Source organism: Watersipora subatra, chromosome 1 (genome assembly GCF_963576615.1).
Source record: "Watersipora subatra chromosome 1, tzWatSuba1.1, whole genome shotgun sequence".
Taxonomy (NCBI): Eukaryota; Metazoa; Bryozoa; class Gymnolaemata; order Cheilostomatida; family Watersiporidae; genus Watersipora; species Watersipora subatra.
Window position 1 is genome coordinate 14,121,899 of NC_088708.1, and position 24,444 is coordinate 14,146,342.

The 24,444-nt window shown below is 36.5% G+C and overlaps 1 protein-coding gene across 1 annotated transcript; it reads right to left on the reverse strand.

Moving 5' to 3' along the window:
• Positions 1 to 1,637: 1,637 nt before the first annotated feature.
• LOC137405236 (rap1 GTPase-GDP dissociation stimulator 1-B-like) lies at positions 1,638 to 22,553 on the reverse strand. The gene is made up of 14 exons (XM_068091469.1): positions 22,363 to 22,553; positions 20,595 to 20,702; positions 19,976 to 20,122; positions 17,814 to 17,939; positions 16,925 to 17,068; positions 9,979 to 10,107; positions 7,830 to 7,958; positions 7,605 to 7,748; positions 6,371 to 6,649; positions 6,135 to 6,260; positions 5,860 to 5,949; positions 4,364 to 4,540; positions 3,788 to 3,919; positions 1,638 to 2,412 (listed from the first exon to the last, which is right to left on the reverse strand). The coding sequence occupies exons 2-14, from the start codon at positions 20,677 to 20,679 to the stop codon at positions 2,288 to 2,290; spliced, it is 1,833 nt and encodes a 610-aa protein (XP_067947570.1). The 5' UTR covers positions 20,680 to 20,702; positions 22,363 to 22,553; the 3' UTR covers positions 1,638 to 2,287.
• Positions 22,554 to 24,444: the final 1,891 nt, after the last annotated feature.

Sequence of the window (24,444 nt, forward strand, 5' to 3'; positions counted from 1 at the left end):
ACCCAAAACCGCATATCCAATGACTTCTTAATTCACTCCATAATACACAAATGTTTTATTTAATCTATGGAAAACAACTGAAATTACTGGTCATTTTGAAACCGTATCAAAACGCTCATTGTAGGTGATAAAGAAAGCTCAGTAAATGATATTTCTATGGCACAAATATGCTTAAAGCCTTCGGTTCATACCCAAATTGTAGGAGCAAGAGAATAGAAGTAGTAATCTTGGTTGATCTACAGAACTTCAGAAAACACTGTAGGATTCACAAATCAAAATCTCGAGCCTGTCAGAACTTCCATGACTTTACTAGCTACACAAATATTCAGCAGCTAATGAATGCAAGCAAGTAGCAAACTATACCAACTTACCTTAAGTTGAGCAATAGGTGTGTGATAGCAACAGTAAGTACCAGTGTAAAGTAAGTACCAGCAGTACTATTACAAACCAAGTAGTAACATATAGTACTAGCTTGTGATAGCAGACCAGTTCAATTCGTTACTAGGCGCTCTAACACTACCCGCTATCCTACACATTTATACAATGATTTCCATTGTAGCTAGGAAGGTGAGAGACCGATAGCAGCGTGTTTGATCTATACACAATGCTCTCTGGTCCCTTTTGTTGAACAGCACTTGATATTTATTCAAACGTAATAACTTGAAATTGTTCTCATCGATTAATAACCTTCCAAATTGAATAAAGATTAACAACATACAAACAGTGCTGTTGTAACATGTAAATGTTAGAATGCCTAACACTTGCTTTTACAGACCTCCAAGTTGAAGGTATGTGATATTTGATAGGTTCGGCTCAATTTCAGATTGATTATATAAGCAAACAGCAGTGCCTAAAGCACAGCAGCACCCCAGTACCATAGCACTCCCAGCATAGCACACCAGCACTATAGCACCCCCAGCGTAGCACACCCAGCACTATAACACCCCTGCACTGTAACACCCCAAGCATAACACCCCCAGCACTATAACACCCTTAACATTACAGTACCCCTAGTGCTATAGCACCCCCTAGCGTTACAGCCCCCAGCACTATAACACCCCCAACACAGCAGTGCCCCTAACACTATAGTAACCTTAGCACTATATCACCCCTAACACTATAGCACCCTAACACTATAACACCCCTAGCATTACAGCATTCCTAGTACTATAGCACTCCCAACACAGCAGTGCCCCTAACACTACAGCACCCCAGCACTATAGCACCCCTGCACTTTATCACCCCCAGCACTATAGCACTTCTAGCACAGCAGCGCCCTTAGTACTGCAGTACTCCTAAAACAACAACCCTCCACTCATTAGGCACCCTCAGTGCTGCCATGCCTCTAGCACTATAGCCCTCACAGCGTAGCAGGACCACTGGCACCGCCTCAAACCCAACATAACAACATTCCCACTGCCGCAGCACCCTCACCACAGCGACGCTTTCACCACACCAACACTTCCACCTCACTAATACCTCCAGCGCATTATCTCCTTTAATAATGCATACCTCATGTAATCTCATGAATAAATCCGGAAGGTAATACATGCAACTAGTAAATCATAAAAAGCTAATTTGATAAGATGAGCTAAAAGTCTATATTTTTGCAAAGATTTAACTGTTTATTATGTGTCAAGCAGCAGCAACACAAAATAAAAACAAATAATATGTAGCATATCTATCACTTTAAATCATATCAAAAAGGATAACTAATATATGCACAAGATCCTAAATGAATATTGTGAAAGTCAAAAACAACTTTCTCTGAAGTTTATAACAAGATAAGCTATTACAAAATCATTACACTAACGGAATAAGGATGATATAAAACTAGAAGTAAACAAACAACATGGAAAGATAGTGAAACGTTGATAAAGGTTGTTTTTATTCAGCTCCAAGCATTTGAATAGCTAACACAAATCTTATGCTATCACAGGATCTTATGCTATCACAGGATAATTTGTGATTTCTAGTAGAGTTCAACCTTGGTTGCTGCTCATTTGGTTTGTATGAAATTATGATTCTTACACGTGCACCCATCTCTCACTTTTCATATAGAGCAGTGTTTCGATGTAACCCAAGCAAGATAGCAGCGCACCATCTGTTCGTAAATCAAGGCATTACTACTTTAAATTGTCTACATAATGAGAAAAACAAGAGAATATAACTTCCCATTTTGTTAGAAATACATGATATATGGACAAGACTTAGTTAAATCACTCTACTAACAGAGCACCGCTATGATAGAAACAATCATAGATATCCCAAAGCCGTCCTTTCTCAGCTATGTCCTAAGGCATCGTGTTATGTATGTTAGCATATCAAGGGTTTTTGAGTCACTAGTCTTGGAAGGCAAAAGCTCAATACACTCCTGAAGTCCTTCTGCGTTCTTTAGTTCCTCTTTTAATCCTGCAATCAAGTTTTCTTAAATTTGTCCCTAAACTGTGGCAAATGGGATGATAACTCCAAGTTATTTAATAAATAAAGGCTTGTTTCATCTTGCATACACTCTTTCCATACCGAGTTTATAGATAAGAGATGAGCAACACCTACATGGCCTATATAGCCTACTACATACTACACTTATATAGCCTGAACTAGCGCATTCCCACTAACATAATTTTACAAAAAGTAGAATGCTGTTGACATGAAGATGCAAAAAGAGTTCAACTGCTGAGAAAGACAATCTACTGTAGAAATAGATTATTAGAAATAGAGTAAAATTGAAACTGTAAGACAAAAAAGAATTATCATAAATGAAGTCAATAAAAATTTACAAGCATTTGGAGTTGTCCAATTTGAAACATTTGCAATACGTATAGCTCTCAGTATGATAGTTTCTAGCCATAATTTAGGTAGTTCATAGTAATGGTGTTCACATACTTGAGAGATTTAATACACTTAAGGTAGTTCACACTGTCTAGAAAGCTCATAGAGTTAAGGCAGTTCACACAGGCTAGGAAGTTCATAGATTTAAGTTAGTTCACACTGTCTAGAAAGTTCATAGAGTTAAAGGTTTATACTCCGTACAGAGTCCAACATGTTAATGAGGTTTATGTAGGTAGTATATATATACAGAGCTTATATTTCCAACTTTGGCAAGGTGCAAATGTGCAAATTCAACAAGTTATATGAATGAGTGTTAGAAATAGGTCAGTGGTTTTCTAGTTATTTCATTAATAGATAGTTAATAATTTAACAATCTAGTAAAATTATGATAACAAGTGATCTGCAACGCCTGACCTACAATCCACAGGCTGGGGGTTCAATTCCCAAAAAGACTACTGGTGAAGACAAGAATGACATCCATCCTTAAATTGCTCTCTGCAACTGGGCATCTCTCCAGTTGTTGAGGTTCCCTTGACACTGGGCTCAGACATGTCCAGCCAAGATCACAGAACTATTGTTTGTGTAACAACGTTCTTCAAAACACGAACAGCCTCTGCTTGCAATAAGCTAAGCTGACATCATAATCCATTTTTGAAGAGCTGTTCCCAAAAATAATTTAAGACAACACATTTACACTCTCTTTTAACTCTGCATACTCCATTTTGATATACCGACTACTGTTAATACCTCAAAAACCTTTGGAATGACATAGAATTATGTAATAAACAGCCAACCAAACTTCGAGCGTTTTTAAATAGAATACAGCGATGAGTGATTTATTAAGAACAAGAGTGTCATTTAAAACAGCCACGCTGTGACCAATCACAAACTAGACCTATCGTACGAACTGCCGCACCAAGCAGCAGCATAGAAGGATTACAAGTCAAGTACTGACCTAGATTTATACACTCAGAAACAAGAAGAAGTCCATTTCCTAAAAGCTCTATAGCGATCTCTTCCTTTCTACTCAGCATTTTCACAAGTGTTGGTATCAGAGAGGACTCCTTTATAACTCTCTTGGTATCCTCTGTATACGAAGAAGCACGGATAAGTCAATAGCCTAAAGTGAGTAACCTTAGTGCAAAACTCAGAAGACTGGAAGCTAAGGCTATTATTAAAATACACATAATAAACTCAGGCAGCACAGTAGCACGAATGATAATGAGAGTGATGAATATTTCTATGGTTATCTCTATGGTTATCTCTAGGTAACGTAACTGGAAGACTTATAAAAATTTAAACTTGATGTCTTATCTGTATTACTATGGCCTATACCTATATAATTGCACATGCTGGAATTTGGAACATGGCAAACGCCGGAATATTCTATTGAAAATGAATGAGTAGGAAAGACATTGGTGTTAGTTCAACTCGATAATGTTAGCTAACGAACTGTGTGAATTAGAATGATAAGGCCATTAAACAGATTCAACAGCGCTACTGGCTGTTGAATGGCCTTATCGACACTAACCAGGAAGAGATTTACACATGACCATAACAGCGATGATTCCCTCGCTTTGCATGACAGCGTGATCAGAGCTGATAAGGGAGACAAAGTGTTTGAATGCTCCTTGTTGCAGGAGTGTGTCGAGAGCTGTCAGGTCTCTGCTGTTCTTCGCTATCCATGCCAGGCATCTTGTTGACTCCCCTGTACATGATGAGTTGAGGTAGTTAGCATGAAGTCATTTAAAATATGCTTTGACTTGGTAAAACACTGAGACATTCAAATACTTTTAGTGTTTGATTGATTTAAGGCTGTAGCAGAGTTTCTACTAAAATTGTTAGCACTACTTCACACTAATCTGACAATAGAGATACCTACTAATAACTCACCTATGAGTATGTTAGCACTACTTCACACTAGTCTGACAATAGAGATACCTACTAATAACTCACCTATGAGTATGTTAGCACCACTTCACACTAGTCTGACAATAGAGATACCTACTAATAACCCACCTATGAGTATGTTAGCACTACTTCACACTAGTCTGACAATAGAGATACCTTCTAATAACTCACCTATGAGTATGTTAGCACTACTTCACACTAGTCTGACAATAGAGATACCTACTAATAACTCACCTATGAGTATGTTAGCACTACTTCACACTAGTCTGACAATAGAGATACCTACTAATAACCCACCTATGAGTATGTTAGCACTACTTCACACTAGTCTGACAATAGAGATACCTACTAATAACTCACCTATGAGTATGTTAGCACCACTTCACACTAGTCTGACAATAGAGATACCTACTAATAACCCACCTATGAGTATGTTAGCACTACTTCACACTAGTCTGACAATAGAGATACCTTCTAATAACTCACCTATGAGTATGTTAGCACTACTTCACACTAGTCTGACAATAGAGATACCTACTAATAACTCACCTATGAGTATGTTAGCACTACTTCACACTAGTCTGACAATAGAGATACCTACTAATAACTCACCTATGAGTATGTTAGCACTACTTCACACTAGTCTGACAATAGAGATACCTTCTAATAACTCACCTATGAGTATGTTAGCACCACTTCACACTAGTCTGACAATAGAGATACCTACTAATAACTCACCTATGAGTATGTTAGCACTACTTCACACTAGTCTGACAATAGAGATACCTACTAATAACTCACCTATGAGTATGTTAGCACTACTTCACACTAGTCTGACAATAGAGATACCTACTAATAACCCACCTATGAGTATGTTAGCACTACTTCACACTAGTCTGACAATAGAGATACCTACTAATAACCCACCTATGAGTATGTTAGCACTACTTCACACTAGTCTGTCAATAGAGATACCTACTAATAACCCACCTATGAGTATGTTAGCACTACTTCACACTAGTCTGTCAATAGAGATACCTACTAATAACCCACCTATGAGTATGTTAGCACTACTTCACACTAGTCTGACAATAGAGATGACTACTAGTGACTCACCCATGAGTAAGGCATTTGTCTGAGAGTCACCAAACTCGACCAGTCGTCTGATCACTTCTTCATTCTGACCTAAGATTGTAGATTCTTCTTCTGCACAAAAAATGACAAAGAAAGGCATCGCTTGAGAGGCTGAGAATTGATAAGTGGATATATACAACCCAAACACTACATAGTCTTGTAAAGGACCAAAAGCTCAGAAGGATATGAGCTTTTAGCTTGCTCCAAGTGAATGCGCTCTGAGCATAATGCAACTTGTTTTAACAAACACAACCTACCTTGTCCATCAATAAGAAGGCGAACAACTCCAACAAGTTTGCTCGTTACTATGCTGTTGTCACTCTTCATGTATGGCAGGATATGGCCCATAATCCTCTGCTCCAGCAGCTGTATCTTGTTGCGTGCTGCAAATACACAAACCCATGTATAATAAGCTAAGCTAGAGATTTCCCACAATAACGCAAAAGATTCCATCACAGCCTTCTCTCCAAGTTATCTAAGCTTCTAAACTCACGAGCGATAGCCATATTTCTCAGTGCACTGAGTATTGCATGAATCGTAGGGGCTGTCCTAGCGTCATCCGCGACGCCCTGCAGTTGATCTAGAGACTTGTAGAGCTCTAAGCTAATCCCCCTCTGTATAATTATGTCACCGTTGCTTTCTCCACGAGCAAAGTTTCCGATAGCAAAGGCAGCAGACTGTAGTAACTGTCCATTGGTGCTCTGCAACCACTCGCTGACAGATGCAAACACGTAACCCTCGCCTCCATCAAACCAAATCTTCATCGCTTCATCTACAGTATATGTGAGATGCGGTGTGGTACAAAGACTCGTCCCTAAATTAGGCATCTTTATAACTGGGAGCATTATGGTGCTGTACAAATAAGAGCATAAGCCCTCATTAATAGAGGATGCAATGTGTACATTAGCATATGTACACCAACATGTATACAACAGCATATGTACACTAACATGTATACTCTTGACATATATACACCTACATGCATATATTGGCATATGTACACCACCAGATATACAATAGCATATGTATAGCATCATGTATATTATAGCATAGATACACAAACATGTATATAATAGCACATATACACGAGCGAGTGGAATTCGAAGCGTAGATTTCACCCTGATTAATATTGTACACACGCATGCATACGCGCGCACACACACCCACACTTCAGCGTACATGCAGCTACTCCAAGTCAAAGGTATAGCGTAATAAAAACTAGCAACTGGACCGAGAGCCAAGAGGGGCCGACATGGCCAGACAGCCAAGGAAAGATGGCCCGGACCAGCCGAATGAGACTGGGGTCAGCCCCGTCGGACGTCGGACAAGTAGAAGACTGGCCAACCGCCAACCAGTAGAAGATCGACCGGCTGACCACCGAGCCGGCACCAAATAAACCAACCTGCTGCCAAGTCGACAGAAGTCGTCCATCTAGAAGGGGGAGTCTATGATCATAAGAGCTATATGAGAAGCCTGATGAGCCAAGGGAGAGCAGAGCACGGGACAGTCTCACCATTGCAGTTATTGTACGCATGCATTGACTGTATATATATTCATACTCTGAAAAGGGTTTGGTTCATGTGGAGTTGTAAAGGGTCACGGCGGAGCCTTTACAATATAAATCTGGATGAGCACGTACTACGCCTGCAATAGGTGCAGCATGAAAACTTTAAAGCAACATTTACTATTTACATAGTTCTGGATTGAAGATGGGTGGGACTACAAACCGCCGGTAAGTACAAGCACAAGGAGTTCCGAAGCTGCCTTTACGAGCTGCTGTGAATCCTCATCTGTCTTGCTAGAGAGTAGCGATATGATCTTGAGGAGGTGCATGTCAAGACTTGACTCAGCAAATAACTTCTTTACCTCATCTGTCAAGGTAAAACGACATGCTAAGACAAGTGACAAATGATGGTGACTATGACACAACGTATGGTAAGTTAATGACTCACCGCAATCAGATGCCATGGCTGATAAGATTGAGAGAAGAACGTCATCTGTGTCTGCTATGTTAGAGTGTACGAATATCTTCAGCAGCAGGGATACAACGTCAGCCTTTAGTAGCGCTTCACTCCCACCCTCTGAACATAGTACCAGAAAATATTATTAGTTTTCTACTGCTGCTGTCAGCTTTACTAATATTCAGATTTCAAAATAAACTTGTGCCAACATATATTCTCTAAAATAATGTGAAACACATGAAATACTACCATTTATATACACAGAAAATTACTTTATTCTAGCAGTTCTTACAAAATGTACAAGGATAAAGGCTCCCTTATACAAAGATATACTTTTCATAAAAAATTCAGGGTCTATTCAGTGAATGACATACACGTAAATACTTTAGCTCATAAGTAAAGAATGATAGAATAACTCCAAGTCAGTATTCCCTGGTTCAGATGGCTACAAAACTCGTGAGCTGCCACTAAATGACTCACCAAGTCCAATATGAATCTCTATTGGATGTACTAGCATTTAGGCATTGATGTAAATTGTCATGCCTAATTTAATGTTGTTAAAATAATATTTTAATTTAAAGGTTAATATTAACTTTGAAAAATAACTAATCAATTTGAATTTGAGTTACTACATAACTTTATGTGACAGCACAATCAATACAGTATCACATAAAATAGTGCAAAAGAATGCTTAGCAACAAAAAATAAGCAGACATTTTAAAAGCTGTATAAACTTAAGAGCTTTCAGAGCTCCCAAGTATCATCCCATCAGAGCTCCCACGTATCATCCCATCAGAACTCCCACGTATCATTCCATCAGAGCTCCCATGTATCATCCAATCAGAGCTCCCACGTATCATCCAATCAGAGCTCCCACGTATCATTTAATCAGAGCTCCCATGTATCATCCCATCAGAGCTCCCACGTATCATCCAATCAGAGCTCCCACGTATCATTTAATCAGAGCTCCACGTGTCATCCAATCAGAGTTCCCATGTATCATCCCATCAGAGCTCCCACATATCATCCAATCAGAGCTCCCACTTATTATCCCATCCGAGCTCCCACGTATCATCCAATGAGAGCTCCCAAGTATCATCCCATCAGAGCTCCCACGTATCATCCAATCAGAGCTCCCATGTATCATCCCATCAGAGCTCCCACGTATCATCCAATCAGAGCTCCCACGTATCATCCAATCAGAACTCCCATGTATGATACATTCATTCAGAGCTCCCACGAATCATCCAATCAGAACTCCCACGTATCATCCAATGACAATTTTATTCAAACAGGTATGCACCACATATATCACACAAGAGCCTTGATTACAATCGCCCAGTTAACTTCCTCTGATCTTCTAGCAGTCAATGAGTTGCGCAATTAACATACTGAAAACTGGTGAAACAAAATGAATCACATTTAGAATAGAAACCAGCCAAAATAGGTCATGTTGTCACGTGTAAAAAAAGATTTGAAGTGTTATAATCAATTTGAGATAATTATTATCTTACTACTTCACCAGATTAGTTCACCAGATATTCAGCTACAAAGTTACCTCCCCTAGTAAGCAAATTGATGATTTTAATATTTCATTGTCTTTTCATGTAGATATGCAAGATACCCCTACTGTTGCTAATGCGCAGACATACAGAATGTACAAGTAGCTGTAATACAATGTTTACAATGCGATACGAGTAGTGCTGCACGATGACACAATAAAATTCGATATGACGATATATCTCAGTGGATGATTTTATATTTGGTCAGTTTTCGAGTCGATATGAATATTGAAGCCGATATTTTATCGAAATATCGGCTTATTTTATTTTGCAAAAATGGAGTTGTCTATTCTCTTTATTGTAACGAGGTTGTAACTCCTGTTTCTCAACCGATATTTACCAATATCCTCTCATATCGCCTAATACTATATATCAAAAGAAGACAACTCCAATGTTCGATATTTTTTGATATTCGATATATTTTGAGACCAAATAATCGAATGTACATGCAAAGATATCGTGCAGCACTAGATATGAGTCATCTGCTTATCAAATGCTACCCATGACACTAAAGAAATAGTCACCCAATTTATATTCTGATCTCTGTAATGTGAACCTGAGAAGGAAAACCAACTCACCCATTTCAGCTATGCTAGAAAATGTCATATAAGAGAAGCTGGTTATGGAGTCACACTTAGCATTGCGCTCAAGCAGGTCACGAAGCAATGACAAAATGTCTGTCTTCAGTACAGCCTTAATACAGACTTCTACAACAGATACGGAGCTCTACAATAGACACTGACTTCTCCAACAGATGCTGATCTCTCCAACAGACACCTGCTGCCTGCTAGAGGCAGATATCAACACCGGCTCATGAGCAGAGTCAAAGGATAGAGGAGAAAACCAGCTTTGTATATAAATAATAGACACAATTTATCACCCTGATGTAACTTAGAATAGCTGAACGATTCAGACTCGTCCTCCAGTAAATTAGTAGTGGTGTCTTGATTGGCCCAGCCTCAGTGCCTCAAAAGTTTACCTTTAAAGCCTTAGCCTGAGCACCTTAGGGTTCAGCTTCAAAGCATTAGCCTCAGCACCTCAGAGGTTTAACTTCGGAGACTTAGTCTCAAATGTCCAGCATCCATGTCTCAATGACGAGGTCTGAATGCCTTACGATTGCTGTCTGGTAAGTCGAATGATAATATGTTAAATAAAGCCTGACCCTGTTCCAAGTGTGCGCTGCTCAGGTGAATGACTTTTGAAGCAGCTCAATAACAAAGTCTAATTTAGGCCTTTTGTATATTTTCTAACTTACTAAGGGCAATGAAAAGCGAGTTACGTTTACATTTTATAGATATGCTAACAAATTTTTCAAAAATATTTTAATTTTTGAAATCAGACATTCTAGTTTCATCAGTTTGCTAAAGTTGAGCAGAAATAATCTAGACTAAGCAATATGCAAATAAGGCAAGCTAAAGATGTGATAGCATTTGGTGTACTTGAATGTATGACAGGTGTGAAGGAAAATATATGACAGGTGTGAAGGAGAATGTATGACAAGTGTGAGGGAGAATTTATGACAGGTGTAGAGGAGAATGTATGACAAGCGTGGAGGAGAATGTATGGCAGGTGGGGAGGAAAATGTATGACAGGTGGGTAGGAGAATGTATGACAGGTGTGAAGAAGAATGTATGACAGGTGTGGAGGAGAATGTATGACAGGTGTGGAGGAGAATGTATGACAGGTGTGAAGGAGAATGTATGACAGGTGTGGAAGAGAATGTATGACAGGTGTGAAGGAGAATGTATGACAGGTGTGAAGGAGAATGTATGACAGGTGTGAAGGAGAATGTATGACAAGTGTGGAGAAGAATGTATGACAGGTGTGAAGGAGAATGTACGACAGGTGTGAAGGAGAATGTATGACAAGTGTGGAGAAGAATGTATGACAGGTGTGAAGGAGAATGTATAACAGGTGTGAAGGAGAATGTATAACAGGTGTGAAGGAGAATGTATGACAAGTGTGGAGAAGAATGTATGACAGGTGTGAAGGAGAATGTATGACAAGTGTGGAGAAGAATGTATGACAAGTGTGAAGGAGAATGTATGACAGGTGTGAAGGAGAATGTATGACAGGTCACAGGCGTAGATGAAGTAATGACTATAGTATGAAGTAGGTACTAAAATGGCCTTGCAGACGGTGCTTTCAGGAAGTACGTGTACATACAAAACACTTAGATGCTAGATGATTACTATTATTATTCTTGCTACAATTATACTTCAAGCTAAATAAATCATGAAATAATCACAAGCTAGGTGCAACTAGGAATGGCAGATATGTAGTTAAAAGCTCATCATATGAAAAGTCTAACAGAATGTACGTATAATAATTAACTCTACAACTAAAGAAATCTTCAAGATATGATGCTTGAAACTTCAAGATCAAAATTAATAAAAAAGTAAAGAAATTGACATTAATAAACTAAGTTACCATAAATTTGTTTAAATCTAATCTGAACCAAGTTGGATGTTGTATTATTAAGAGTTGTCTACCCATATGTTTATATTGCTGTTAACCACACCCACTGTTCTGGAAGTTTCTAGTGACTCATGTTTATTGGTGTGACTAATGAGAGACACTTATTAAATGTTGAGCATTCAGACAAGCTGTTTTCTTTATCTAATTGTAATAATCTAACAGATAAGGTACACCCACCCCGTGTCTCTGGCATTACCACTACCCGCACACCTGAGCATCATTAAGTCTATACTTTTGTTTGATCTCTATGGTAACAACAAAAGGCTTTGTTTAGTGAATACTTCCTTTTTTAATTTAATTTTCAACCTCTTTTTACATCTCTGTATAATGAATTTTTTACACCTGTAGTAGTTATTAGCAAGTTATTGTAGGACTTCAAACTGAGTCCAAATAAAATAAGTGTATGGGAGCGTTTGATCTAAAATACAATGCAGTTATAATAGCATACGAATGAACTTCTATTTTATTCACTGGAATTAAACTATTTGTAAAGGGTTGACTGTACCAAGATAAAATCTTATTGGAATATTTGTCATGGCAAGTAAAAATAATAATAAAACCTTATTTTTGGGCCCAAATGAATGATTTTGTAAGAGACGTGAGTTAGAGTTTCTGTTATCTGTAGTAGTACGTGAGGTAGGTGATCCAGCACAAACTAGGCTAGGCGTCACAAACTTAAAGGTTGGCTTTAACAAAATTCACATTACAGTTATTTGGTATCAAAATATTCACCATGTCTTACTCTGTTGTGCTGTAGGTGCCAAATATGTGGAAATGTGATTAAAAGCTCAAAAACGAAAAGCCGCCGTAGATTGGAATCTCTTTATTTCGATGACATAGACATGAAATTTGGTTATTGTCTTGTCACGTGAACTGAAAGGTCAATAAAAAGCTCAATATAAAACTTAATCGTAGCACTAGTTTATGACAAACACTTCGGGTTTTACCAAAGACCCGTATCAAATATAGATGCTCGCTACTTAACAGTTTTGTTTTGGTTTAGTCTAAATGGCAGGTCGTAATCTGATCATGTGACCCAATACTTCGCAAATACTTTCTGCAGCACTTTTCGATTAACACAAGTGACCAACAGGCTCGTCATGATTATCAGACAATGATATGTACTCCTTCAAGCTAAGGCTAAAAAATTAAACGATTTTTTACGGTAAGTTATAGGATATCACTGCTAAAAGTGACAGCATTACGATGACGATAAAACAGACGCGTAAGAACAATAGACATGGTTTTATTGAATGCGTGAAGTATATTTGTGAAAATATTTCGACGAATAAGGTTGCATGAAAGTGTAAACAGAAACCATCTCTCACAACTACGTCACATTTGAGCCGTTTTGGAAAGAGAATCCAAACTACGGCGGTCTCGTGTGGCTGTGATTTTCTGTTCGTTTTTGAGCTTTTAAGAGCTTGTAATCACATTCCCATATATTTTGCACCTACAACACAACAGAGTGAGACATGGTGAATCTTTTGATATCAAATAACTGTAATGTGAATTTTGTTGTAAGTCAACCTTAAATTAAGTTTAAGTTTTGTAGCTAATGCCATAGAACTTGACATCAGCTTATTTTTAGAAATATATTTAAAGAATGATTGATTATGCACATTATTCATCAAACAACATGCATATATTGCATTACTAGCTACTACTGTGTAACTAGAACAATCATTTTCATGAAAATGCTGCTGATATCTTACGTGTAATCTGCCATGATAAAACAAATATTGACACGTAAGTGTCACCTGTGAGTATCTGACATATGTAATTGTATCATCTGTGAATATCTGACATATGTAATTGTATCATTTGTGAGTATCTGACATATGTAATAATATCATTAGTGAGTATCTGACATATGTAATTGTATCATTTGTGAGTATCTGACATATGTAATAATATCATTTGTGAGTATCTGACATATGTAATTGTATCATTTGTGAGTATCTGACATATGTAATAATATCATTTGTGAGTATCTTACATATGTAATAATATCATTAGTGAGTATCTGACATATGTAATTGTATCATTAGTGAGTATCTGACATATGTAATAATATCATTTGTGAGTATCTTACATATGTAATTGTATCATTAGTGAGTATCTGACATACGTAATTGTATCATTAGTGAGTATCTGACATATGTAATAATATCATTTGTGAGTATCTTACATATGTAATAATATCATTAGTGAGTATCTGACATATGTAATAATATCATTTGTGACTATCTGACATATGTAATAATATCATTTGTGAGTATCTTACATATGTAATTGTATCATTTGAGACTATCTGACATATGTAATTGTATCATTTGTGAGTATCTGACATATGTAATAATATCATTAGTGAGTATCTGACATATGTAATTGTATCATTTGTGAGTATCTGACATATGCAATAAATTCATTTGTGAGTATCTTACATATGTAATAATATCATTAGTGAGTATCTGACATATGTAATAGTATCATTAGTGAGTATCTGACATATGTAATAATATCATTAGTGAGTATCTGACATATGTAATTGTATCATTAGTGATTATCTGACATATGTAATTGTATCATTTGTGAGTATCTGACATATGTAATAATATCATTAGTGAGTATCTGACATATGTAATTGTATCATTAGTGAGTATCTGACATATGTAATAATATCATTTGTGAGTATCTTACATATGTAATAATATCATTAGTGAGTATCTGACATATGTAATAATATCATTTGTGAGTATCTTACATATGTAATTGTATCATTAGTGAGTATCTGACATATGTAATAATATCATTAGTGAGTATCTGACATATGTAATAATATCATTTGTGAGTATCTTACATATGTAATAATATCATTAGTAAGTATCTGACATATGTAATTGTATCATTAGTGAGTATCTTACATATGTAATTGTATCATTAGTGAGTATCTGACATACCCTAGGACACTTATATTTCGCTAGTATTTAGTTTCGTGAGTAGCTCACAGAGTAAAATTTCGAAGCAACTTAATTTCGCAGCTCTGATGAGTGCGAAAATATAGTGATGTGAAAATAAATGCAGTGGAACAAACATAATTATATTCCTCAGGTTCGGTTCACCGATAAAAAAAATTTCAATTTGCGACTAGTTTGTAATTGTGAACCGCAGGTAGAATGGTGTGGGCAAGGTCGATAATGCAATTTGATCGCTTGCTGCCATTTGTTTATTGGACTATCAACAGGCCAGTTTTCGCTGGGGCAGCTGGCCGGCTGAGCCGCCCCAACTTTTTGGGAATTTTTTACGGTAAGTACAGTCCAACTCGAAAAACTCGCCCTCAGATAAAATGTAACATTTCATCTCAAACGCAAGGTCGACTCAAACGGATTTGTTTGGTCAGTTCCAACGCAATGATAAATTCCTTCAGATAACTCGACTTCAACATCCTTTATTCGAAAAGTTATTTGCCCAACGGCCATGGACGCGGTTTTTATCGCTGTAGAATGTCACTTCATTCCAAGCCATAGAGACAAACATCAACTTCTAGTAGTTCTTAGGCATCATTATTATCATCATCAGAGGCAAAATATTTTTGTTAACGACTTTTATAAAGGTTTGCAAAAGATTAAGTTTTATCAATCACCTGCTTGGCTGTGTCCCATCGAAAGCGTAAAAGCCTCCGAATGAACTTAAAATAAAATCCGCAAAATTGATCTTTGTTAAAACGCTCAAAAGGAAAAGATGTTTTTTTTTCTGAGCGTATTAACTGCGGTCATGTTTTGCCTATTTTAATTTAAAAACGTCTCGTCAGTCACATCACTTGAAACAAAACAAATCTAAAAAAATTACAAGTTATTGAAGAGGTGTCAGTGGTGAATCCAAACCTTTCCAGAGCCATGCTGCTTGTGTAGTACTGCGAGTGTCAGTGCATGTGTCTTATTTTCTTTCAACACACGGTGCTCACTGCATTGATTGATGTCCCCAGCAAACGATAACGCTAACTAATGCATGTGCATTGACATCAAATTCCTATCATTATAAAGCATTCCTAATGGGAAAATAATCCTAAATAATTGCAAAATAATAACGTAATAAATTTTGACAGTCAAATTATTTTGTCGGTTTATATTTTAACGATGCTATAATGGTCGTTAAAAACGTTAAAATAAATGTCGTTATAAAATTCAATTATACAGTATCAATGAACAAAGCTATTTAGTTTCGCTTTTTCGCTCGTTTGTTATGATAGTTTAGTTTCGCACATGAAACTTTCGCGAGAGGATGACGCCGCGAAAACGCGAAAGTTAGATGCCGCGAATACATAAGTGTCCTAGGGTATGTAATAATATCATTTGTGAGTATCTGACATATGTAATTGTATCATTAGTGAGTATCTGACATATGTAATAATATCATTAGTGAGTATCTTACATATGTAATAATATCATTAGTGAGTATCTTACATATGTAATTGTATCATTTGTGAGTATCTGACATATGTAATAATATCATTAGTGAGTATCTTACATATGTAATAATATCATTTGTGAGTATCTTACATATGTAATTGTATCATTAGTGAGTATCTGACAAATATTTTTGTCACTATATATCATGATCATGTTATCACCTCCCTATTGGCCTTGGCCAGTACCCAAACAAGATCGGCTTAATCAGATATCATAATAACTGTATGAATGTCAAAAACCAACTATTGACAAACAATATAAATATACCCTATTTAACATATATACAAATTTCAGTTAGTGTAGTGCATATCAATTTTTACAGGCTAAGAATCCCGATAACTGGTTTATTGACAAGTGCTTCTAACACCAGTCATTCTCCAGTTAGTACTTGCAGACAGTGTCAGGCACTAATGAGTGATGCTGATGTTTATGACTACTGACTGGCTGTAGTTTGCAAAAAGAAAACTATATATATAATATTATATAGTATAATATAATAGGTATAATAATTAAGGGATAGTAAATAGGGATAATTGCAAAAGAAAAATAGGAATAATATGTCCTAGCTACGAACCATTTCCATTGAGAAGGTTGTGAAGGAATCCAGCAGATGCAGTCTTAAGCTTTAGATGAGAGGTGTGTTGATTGACACAGAACTGCAGAACCAAACTGAGCTCAGCCAATCCCTTCTCCTGCACTATCTGTTCCCTGCATTGGTCTGCACAAAATACGTTGTATGCACATAAATATCTACTTCTAAGATTTCTTATTAATTAATTCAGTTCAGTCAATACATGGTACAGAATGAATCCGTTAATGCCATCAATATATGGTACAGAATGAACCAGTTGAACCAGTCTACATATGGTAGAGAGTGAACCAGATAACCAGTCTATATATGATAGAGAGAATCATTCAATACATGGTACAGAAAGAACCATTCAATATATGGTATAGAGAGAATAAATTGATCTAGTCCATATATGGTATAGAGAGAATAAATTGATCTAGTCCATATATGGTATAGAGAGAATAAATTGATCTAGTCCATATATGGTGTAGAGAGACTAAAGTGATCTAGTCCATATATGGTGTAGAGAGAATAAATTGATCCAGTTAGTACATGGTACATAGAAAATCAGTTCAACCAGTAAATATATGGTACAGAGAGAATTAGTTAATATTTGGTACAGAAAGGATAAATTAATCCAGCCAATATATAGAGCAAAGAGAATACAGTGATCAGGTAATACAAGGTATAACCAAAAATCAACAGACTGCTACGAACAATCTGCAATTAGATGTTAGATGTGCCAGTGAAGGTCGTACCAACGCCTGACACTGAATTTGAGCAAGTAAGAAAATTGCAGAGCTGTCCAACTATTAGCACAAATAATTAAATGTTCTTTTAAAATATAAATATATAAAAACCCATAGCATAGCCACATTTGTTAATAACATACCCTGCTCATAGCAAAGGTTCCCAAGCGCTCTTATGCTCTGCAAACTAAGCTCCCTGTCATCAGAGTTCATAACAGGAACTAGAAGAGCGATAAATCCGTCGTGGTGAAGAGTGACTCTAGCAGTTTCTGTAAAATGTTAGCGCGTGATATATCATGAATTTTCAAAGTACAGAGATATGAACAGACAACAATTCTGCATGCACGACATTATCATCTGTCAGAGCTAAGATGAACATTTCAGTCTATAAATCTTGAAACAAATGCTGGAGATCAAATGGTCTCTCTCCTGAATGCATACAAATAAGTTTGGTTCTGATGCAAGAGTCTGCTCTATCAACGTAATTAGATGCCTCAATTTACTAACAGATATACAGATATTACGTTTGCGTAACATGCGATGTAATGGTCAGGTAGATTACAACACATGCAAAATACAGTTTGGCTATACACATGAGCATTTTTGCTTCTGTTTGACCATGACTGTCCACCACTTGGGAGAGTTAGTTATGGTGTGGCCTAGTTGTGTGACTACAATAGATATAACCATATTAAAGGTTGACTTGCAACAAAATTCACATTACAATTATTTGGTATCAAAAGATTCACCATGTCTTACTCTGTTGTGTGGTAGGTGCAAAATATGTGGGAATACGATTACATGCTCTTAAAAGCTAAAAAACGAACAGTTAATCGCAGCCACACGAGACCGCCGTAGTTCGAATTCTCTTTCCAAAACGACTCAAATGGGACGTAGTTATTACAAGATGGTTTCTGTTTACACTTTCATGCAACCTCATTCGTCGAAATATTTTCCCAAATATACTTCGCGCATTCAATAAAACCATGTCTATTGTTCTTACGCGTCTGTTTTATCGTCATTGTAATGCTGTCACTTTTAGCACTGATATCTTATAACTTACCGTAAAAATTCATTAAATTTTCTAACCTTAGCTCGAAGGAGTACATATCATTGTCTGATAATCATGACGAGCTTGTTGGTCACCTGTGATAATCGAAAAGTGCTGCAAAAATTATTTGCGAATTATTAGGTCACATGATCAGATTACAACTTGACGATTAGATCAAGCCGAAACAAAACTGTAAGGTAGCGAGCATCTATAATTGATACGGGGTCTTCGGTAAAACCCGAAGTGTTTGTCATAAACTAGTGCTACAATAAGTTTTATATTGAGCATTTTATTGGCCTTTCAATTCACTAAAGAACATCACGTGACAAGACAATAACCAAACTGTAATGACTACGTCAGAGAAATAAACAGATTCGAATCTACGGCGGTTTTTCGTTTTTGAGCTTTTAAGAGCTTGTAATCACATTTCCACATATTTGGCACCTACCACACAACAGAGTAAGACATGGTGAATCTTTTGATACCAAATAACTGTAATGTGAATTTTGTTGCAAGACAACCTTTAAGCTATCACGAGCACTCCAGATAGCTGTTCAATAGTAAGTCCATTATTGATCACTGCAATGATATTTTGAAACTGCAATTACACTGACCATGATTATATCTAGAACAACTGCTGTGAACTATAAACGTAACCTCTGGCAATACACTTTGCAAGAAGGGACTATGCTTGGCTAGGTTATGGCTTATACACAAGATGATCAGATACCAGCCCACTTTCAAAACAATCACTGGGCATCCATCCTTCAGAGGAGACAAGTTTTCATATGGTTAAAGAATATCATATGTTTCTAATTTACAATGTCAGTGACTCTTTTTAAGGTTATTTAAAATTAAAAGTGTAGCAGTAATCAGTTTTTTGACACCTTGACATTTAAAATAAAATTACTATAAATCAAAATTTGATTATTGCAGACCGATGTGAATAACTAAGATAGCTATTATAACATAGACCTTGTCGAAACCTTTTCCGCTCATCATAGGATTATTTGCAAAAAAACTTTTTTTAACAAATAAATATTATAGGAAAAACTCTCTTCAGACTTTGGTGAGTTTCTGAACAACCACGGATGCTACAGAGTGCCAACTTTCCAAGCTTGGGAATGCGATCTCAATCATTATAAATGCTTACCCACGAAGACTTCAACTCATTGATGGCGCTTTACTAAACCTACAGGTACAACTGATTACACCAAAAAACTAACAACATCAAAAATTAGAATGAATATTCACCAGATTTGGCAAGCTCTGCTACGAGCTGAGCTGCAGGAGCAGCATCAGCAGTCTCTGTTGAGTCATTTGCAAGGAGACTACGGAGATTTGTAAGCAGTTTCTGGTTTGTCAGCATGCTAGCTGCTGCCTCTGTGTACTCATCAGTGCCTTCGTATAAAACAACAAACCATGAGTCTTCACTAAATTTAGTTGAAGCAATCCAGAGAGGAGTGAGCGGGTCAAGAAATGTGTAGCGGAAAGGCATAGAACAGTTAAGGTTAAATGGCCGTGCCTGCATAATAATAAAAAACCGGATCTCCTACAAACATTTTGCGGTTATTTTTAAGATCAATCTTTAAAATTTGTTGAATTGTTTGCATCCATTTTTAAAGTTTTTTTATGACATATTCATGGTAAAGTGTGTACACTCACAGAGAAGCACAGGGTGATGTGTAGTGTTCAAAGGCAATGAATTGTGAGACCTTCAGAATGGAAGTACATGGACTATGGTATATTGTTTACAAATATACAATAAAGGTAAGAGTTTGACACATCTGTGAATTTTCAATATTTTGGCCATTTTTTAAAATAGATCATCACCAAAGTTGTTTGGTCTTCCACGGTGTTGAATGATATCTACCTGGAGAGAGATGCGAGAGCTGCTTTATACAATCACCGACGTCTTCATACAGATATGCTGATCCTCCATTTTCTTTCTCACTCATTTTTAGTGCTTTTAAATTTTTCACTACAACAAAATTAGAAATATAATGCAAAATTCTTTTGCCAGGTTTGCCAACTTGCCTGCAGGCAAGGTCTATCTCTTGACAAAATTGTTAACATATTCTTACTGCCATCAGAAGAAAAGACAATTAAAACAGCATCAAGAATAGGATCAGTTTTTCAGGAATTGTGCTAGTTGATATACAATAAGGTCTCTAACTAGAGTGCCTATGGGTGCTATATATAACTAATGTAGCAATGGTCTACCGAGCATATCTTTTTATCTAACCACTTTAGTTGAACAGGCAGATAATCATCACAGTAATCAATTCTACCAAAGTGCTACCAACAGCGTATTGACTGTCTAACCAACCTAGCAGTCAAGGGGTACTTGCACTTTGTGGACTATTTGATGGTGATAAAGTTTATTGATAAACTCCACGCTGTGTTCTAATACTGTTCAGAGGTCATGAAGTCATTACACTTGGTTAATGACTGCAATGCGAAACAGTGTCTCAAGTTACATAAGTAAGATGAAAAAAATGGTACACATTGTCTGATGTTACATTAGTGAAATAAATAGAAATGGTAGGCAGTGTCTGATGTTACACAAATGAGATGAAGAAAAATGGTACACGATGTCTGATGTTACAGAAGTAAGATAAACAGACATGGTAAACAGTGTCCTAGGCTACACAGGTGAGATAAAGAGAAATGGCATGATATTACAGCTCCCCTTTACATGTACATAACAAATATACGTTTTTCAACAGAGTCATATTTATAAGTCTATTAGTTTTTTTCTTTTATTTTCACTCATATCAAAACGCCATAATTAAAACAGTGAAGCTTAATTATATACCCTGCTAAAACGTACCTTATGCTAGAATAAATTTTATGTACTTAAACAAAGTAATATTGTTTGTTTGTCCCTTTTAGCTCCTTTTTGTTCCTTTGCACCTTAAGGGGTAACTGTTATAGCTGGAATTGAGCATAAGACGGATTCTATATATTCTGAACAATAGATAGTTGCGGAGGTTGACTCACAACATTCATAGAAAAGGGAACCGTCAATAACCTTGATTTATGGGCAGCAACCACGTCAACATGAACTGTGTAATCTAGCTAAAGTTAGATAGCGGAGGTAGTCTAGAGTCTTGATATTCTATCAAACGACATCATCAGTCTAACTCATCATCTTTTCTACCTTTTCGTCTCAGGCTAGAACTTCCAGGTTTAAGGCAAGATCCAATACGATTGTTACACGCTGGCAGAGCGTCTCTAACTAACCTGAGGTGGGAGATTCGTAGGACAGAAATGTATTCTTTTCGAACCCGGATTTCCAACCTGGTGGACGCACTGGGATCGAGATCAACTCAAGAACGTTACAACAGGTATTTGGAATTATTACATTGATTACATTTATCAATAATCGTGATTGATTGCGATAGCTACGCTGGGTTTGATATAGTGTCGTTATAGCATTGCCTTAGTAATTAAAAGTAGTAAAAGGAGCTATAACACAACGAAACGTTTTAATTAAGAAATAAAGCATTCAGTTTACAAATATTAGGATTAATAATAAAAATATAAATGCCAATTGTGCAATCTATAGTATTATTTGTTAGCATAAGTAAAAACGATAGTTACATGTAGCCTATATTGATTGCTTTGGTTGAACATACCTTCCGGGTTGAGTGGTTGATTTATACGTTATTGGTCCTTTAACGAAGTTGACTGGTCTAAGCTGAGTTTTACATATGAATCTATAATGCACAATAAGTTCTGAACAAGAGAAACTTTGTACTAACGAATATCTTCACGACGAATGTGGATTAGGCTTGCTTTACTTAGACAATTTTCTTTACATATTGGATTACCTTAAATCAGTGAGAAACGGAATTGCTAAAATAGCCTCGTCTTCCCAGAATCAAAAAAGTCGTATTTTCCATTATCGAAGCGCTTGTCAAAATAGGTAGCTCTGTTTGATTAATAAATCTAACACAATTTACCGGTAAGATAACTCCAAGCTCTTCTGAGTTGCACTACCTGAAAATGCTGTTGGCAACAGAGACCACTTGAACGTTAGGGTATGTTGATATCTTCAGAATTTGATTCGACCATCATCAAACTACAATTACCTTTTGTTTGTTTGACACCTTTTACTTAGAGCTGCTATACCTGACTAAAGAAAATTTTGCTCAAAACTAAATGGTCATTACTACAAGGCACCCAGTAATGTAAATTAGTCATGAGGCAGTTAAGTAAAGGTAAATCAGTTTATACACGAGTAAGCAAGCATATCTTATTACTGTAAAATAAAAACAATCTATTAAAAGTATAATTTGCTTGGGTGCTTCGTAAATGCCGCTTTCTCTGAACTGTAGATGCCCTCAATTCCTTTGACTTGGATAATTATTTGTATCGCTTTGATCTTTGTACCTGTTGTTTTCTTAACTATAAGTTTCTGCCTTCCTCGCAATTTTATTTGCCCAACCTTTTTTAGCTAGTTGTTGCTACACTACTCTGTTATATATGTTTACAGGTTCTCTCAACTATATCCTTCTGCAAAACTCTGCTATATAGATACAATTATATACATATATGTACAGTTTTTCGATGTGCTAGATTCTGTGGCAAAACTTCGCTATAACTCTGCTGAGCTACTTGAAGCTAAGGTATATTTTACAAATTTACTCTGACCAGTTGTTAATACTATCATTATTATAAACTGTAAACTGAATATACTCATTTATTGCAGGTCATAAAACCTAACTCAACCATAGCATGATGAGAGCCCACTTACACTCAGCCTTATCAAGGCTGACATATCAATGAGCCGTAAGTCTATTCTCATCAATAGCGGATGAGCAATATGAAGGCAGCCTTTCTTCTAAAACTTGGGTAAGTAATTACTAGAGATTGTAATATCGAGTGTCCTGATGTTGAGCACTGCAGTCATGTGTAAAGTGTGTCACTAGACACACATAGCATTGCTGTGTTTATTGCTGAACATGATATGCCCATCATAACAAGGTTAATATCATACTTTTTATTGCTTAACTCTGCTCTAAATATGAAACCAATCTTACTAGTCTAGTGTAAGAGATAGACAAAAGAGAACACCTAAAATCTAAAACAATTATTAATACTTGTAGTATAAAACTCGGAACTTTTATTATTAAAACTAAGTTTTGTTAGAAGTGAATGTTTTGTAAATGTTGTTGATTACATCTTCTACCATCCAATAACAAGTTACAACTGTATCATTAATGTACTCTACTCCGATGTCTGTTCTCACATGTGTCTTTTCTATTGTAGACATGATTGTTATCAGACGACTCCAAGGCCTGTGTAACGGAGTCTCGGAGAGATTTATCAAAAAGATAATTACATTGTATAAGGCGGTGTAAGTGGAGGCTGCACGATTTTACGTAACATATAAAGGAGACAGCTGTAATAATATATGATATTTGTAAGCTCGCTTAGTAACTCAAGTTTTCTCTAGCGCATAGACTTATAGACTTGTCCTTCACAGCTTTTTTAATGCACAAAACGTATGTCTATTATCAAAGCGATACTTAGTTGGCATTTTGCCAAAGCACATAAAAATTACTGTAAAAAGTGTTTGGTTATTAACTAATTGTATGGCCAAAGCATTAGCAATGGTGAACAAAGAGTGGTCTGGATGAGCTACAGGTTGTTTCAGCTCTAATAAATAATTCCTACTCATTCCATTGAAACCCTGAATTAATCTCTCAGGTACA

Bases quoted from the DNA above. Each gene is read 5' to 3' on its own strand.
- LOC137405236 (XM_068091469.1), bottom strand. From the start codon at position 20,679: ATGAGTGAGAAAGAAAATGGAGGATCAGCATATCTGTATGAAGACGTC. The intron at 6,650-7,604 runs GTTTGTAGTCCC...CATATACTGTAG, and splicing joins TGTGCTTGTACTTACCGGCG to ATGAAGCGATGAAGATTTGG. The intron at 5,950-6,134 runs GTAGGTTGTGTT...TTTTTTGTGCAG, and splicing joins CCTTCTTATTGATGGACAAG to AAGAAGAATCTACAATCTTA.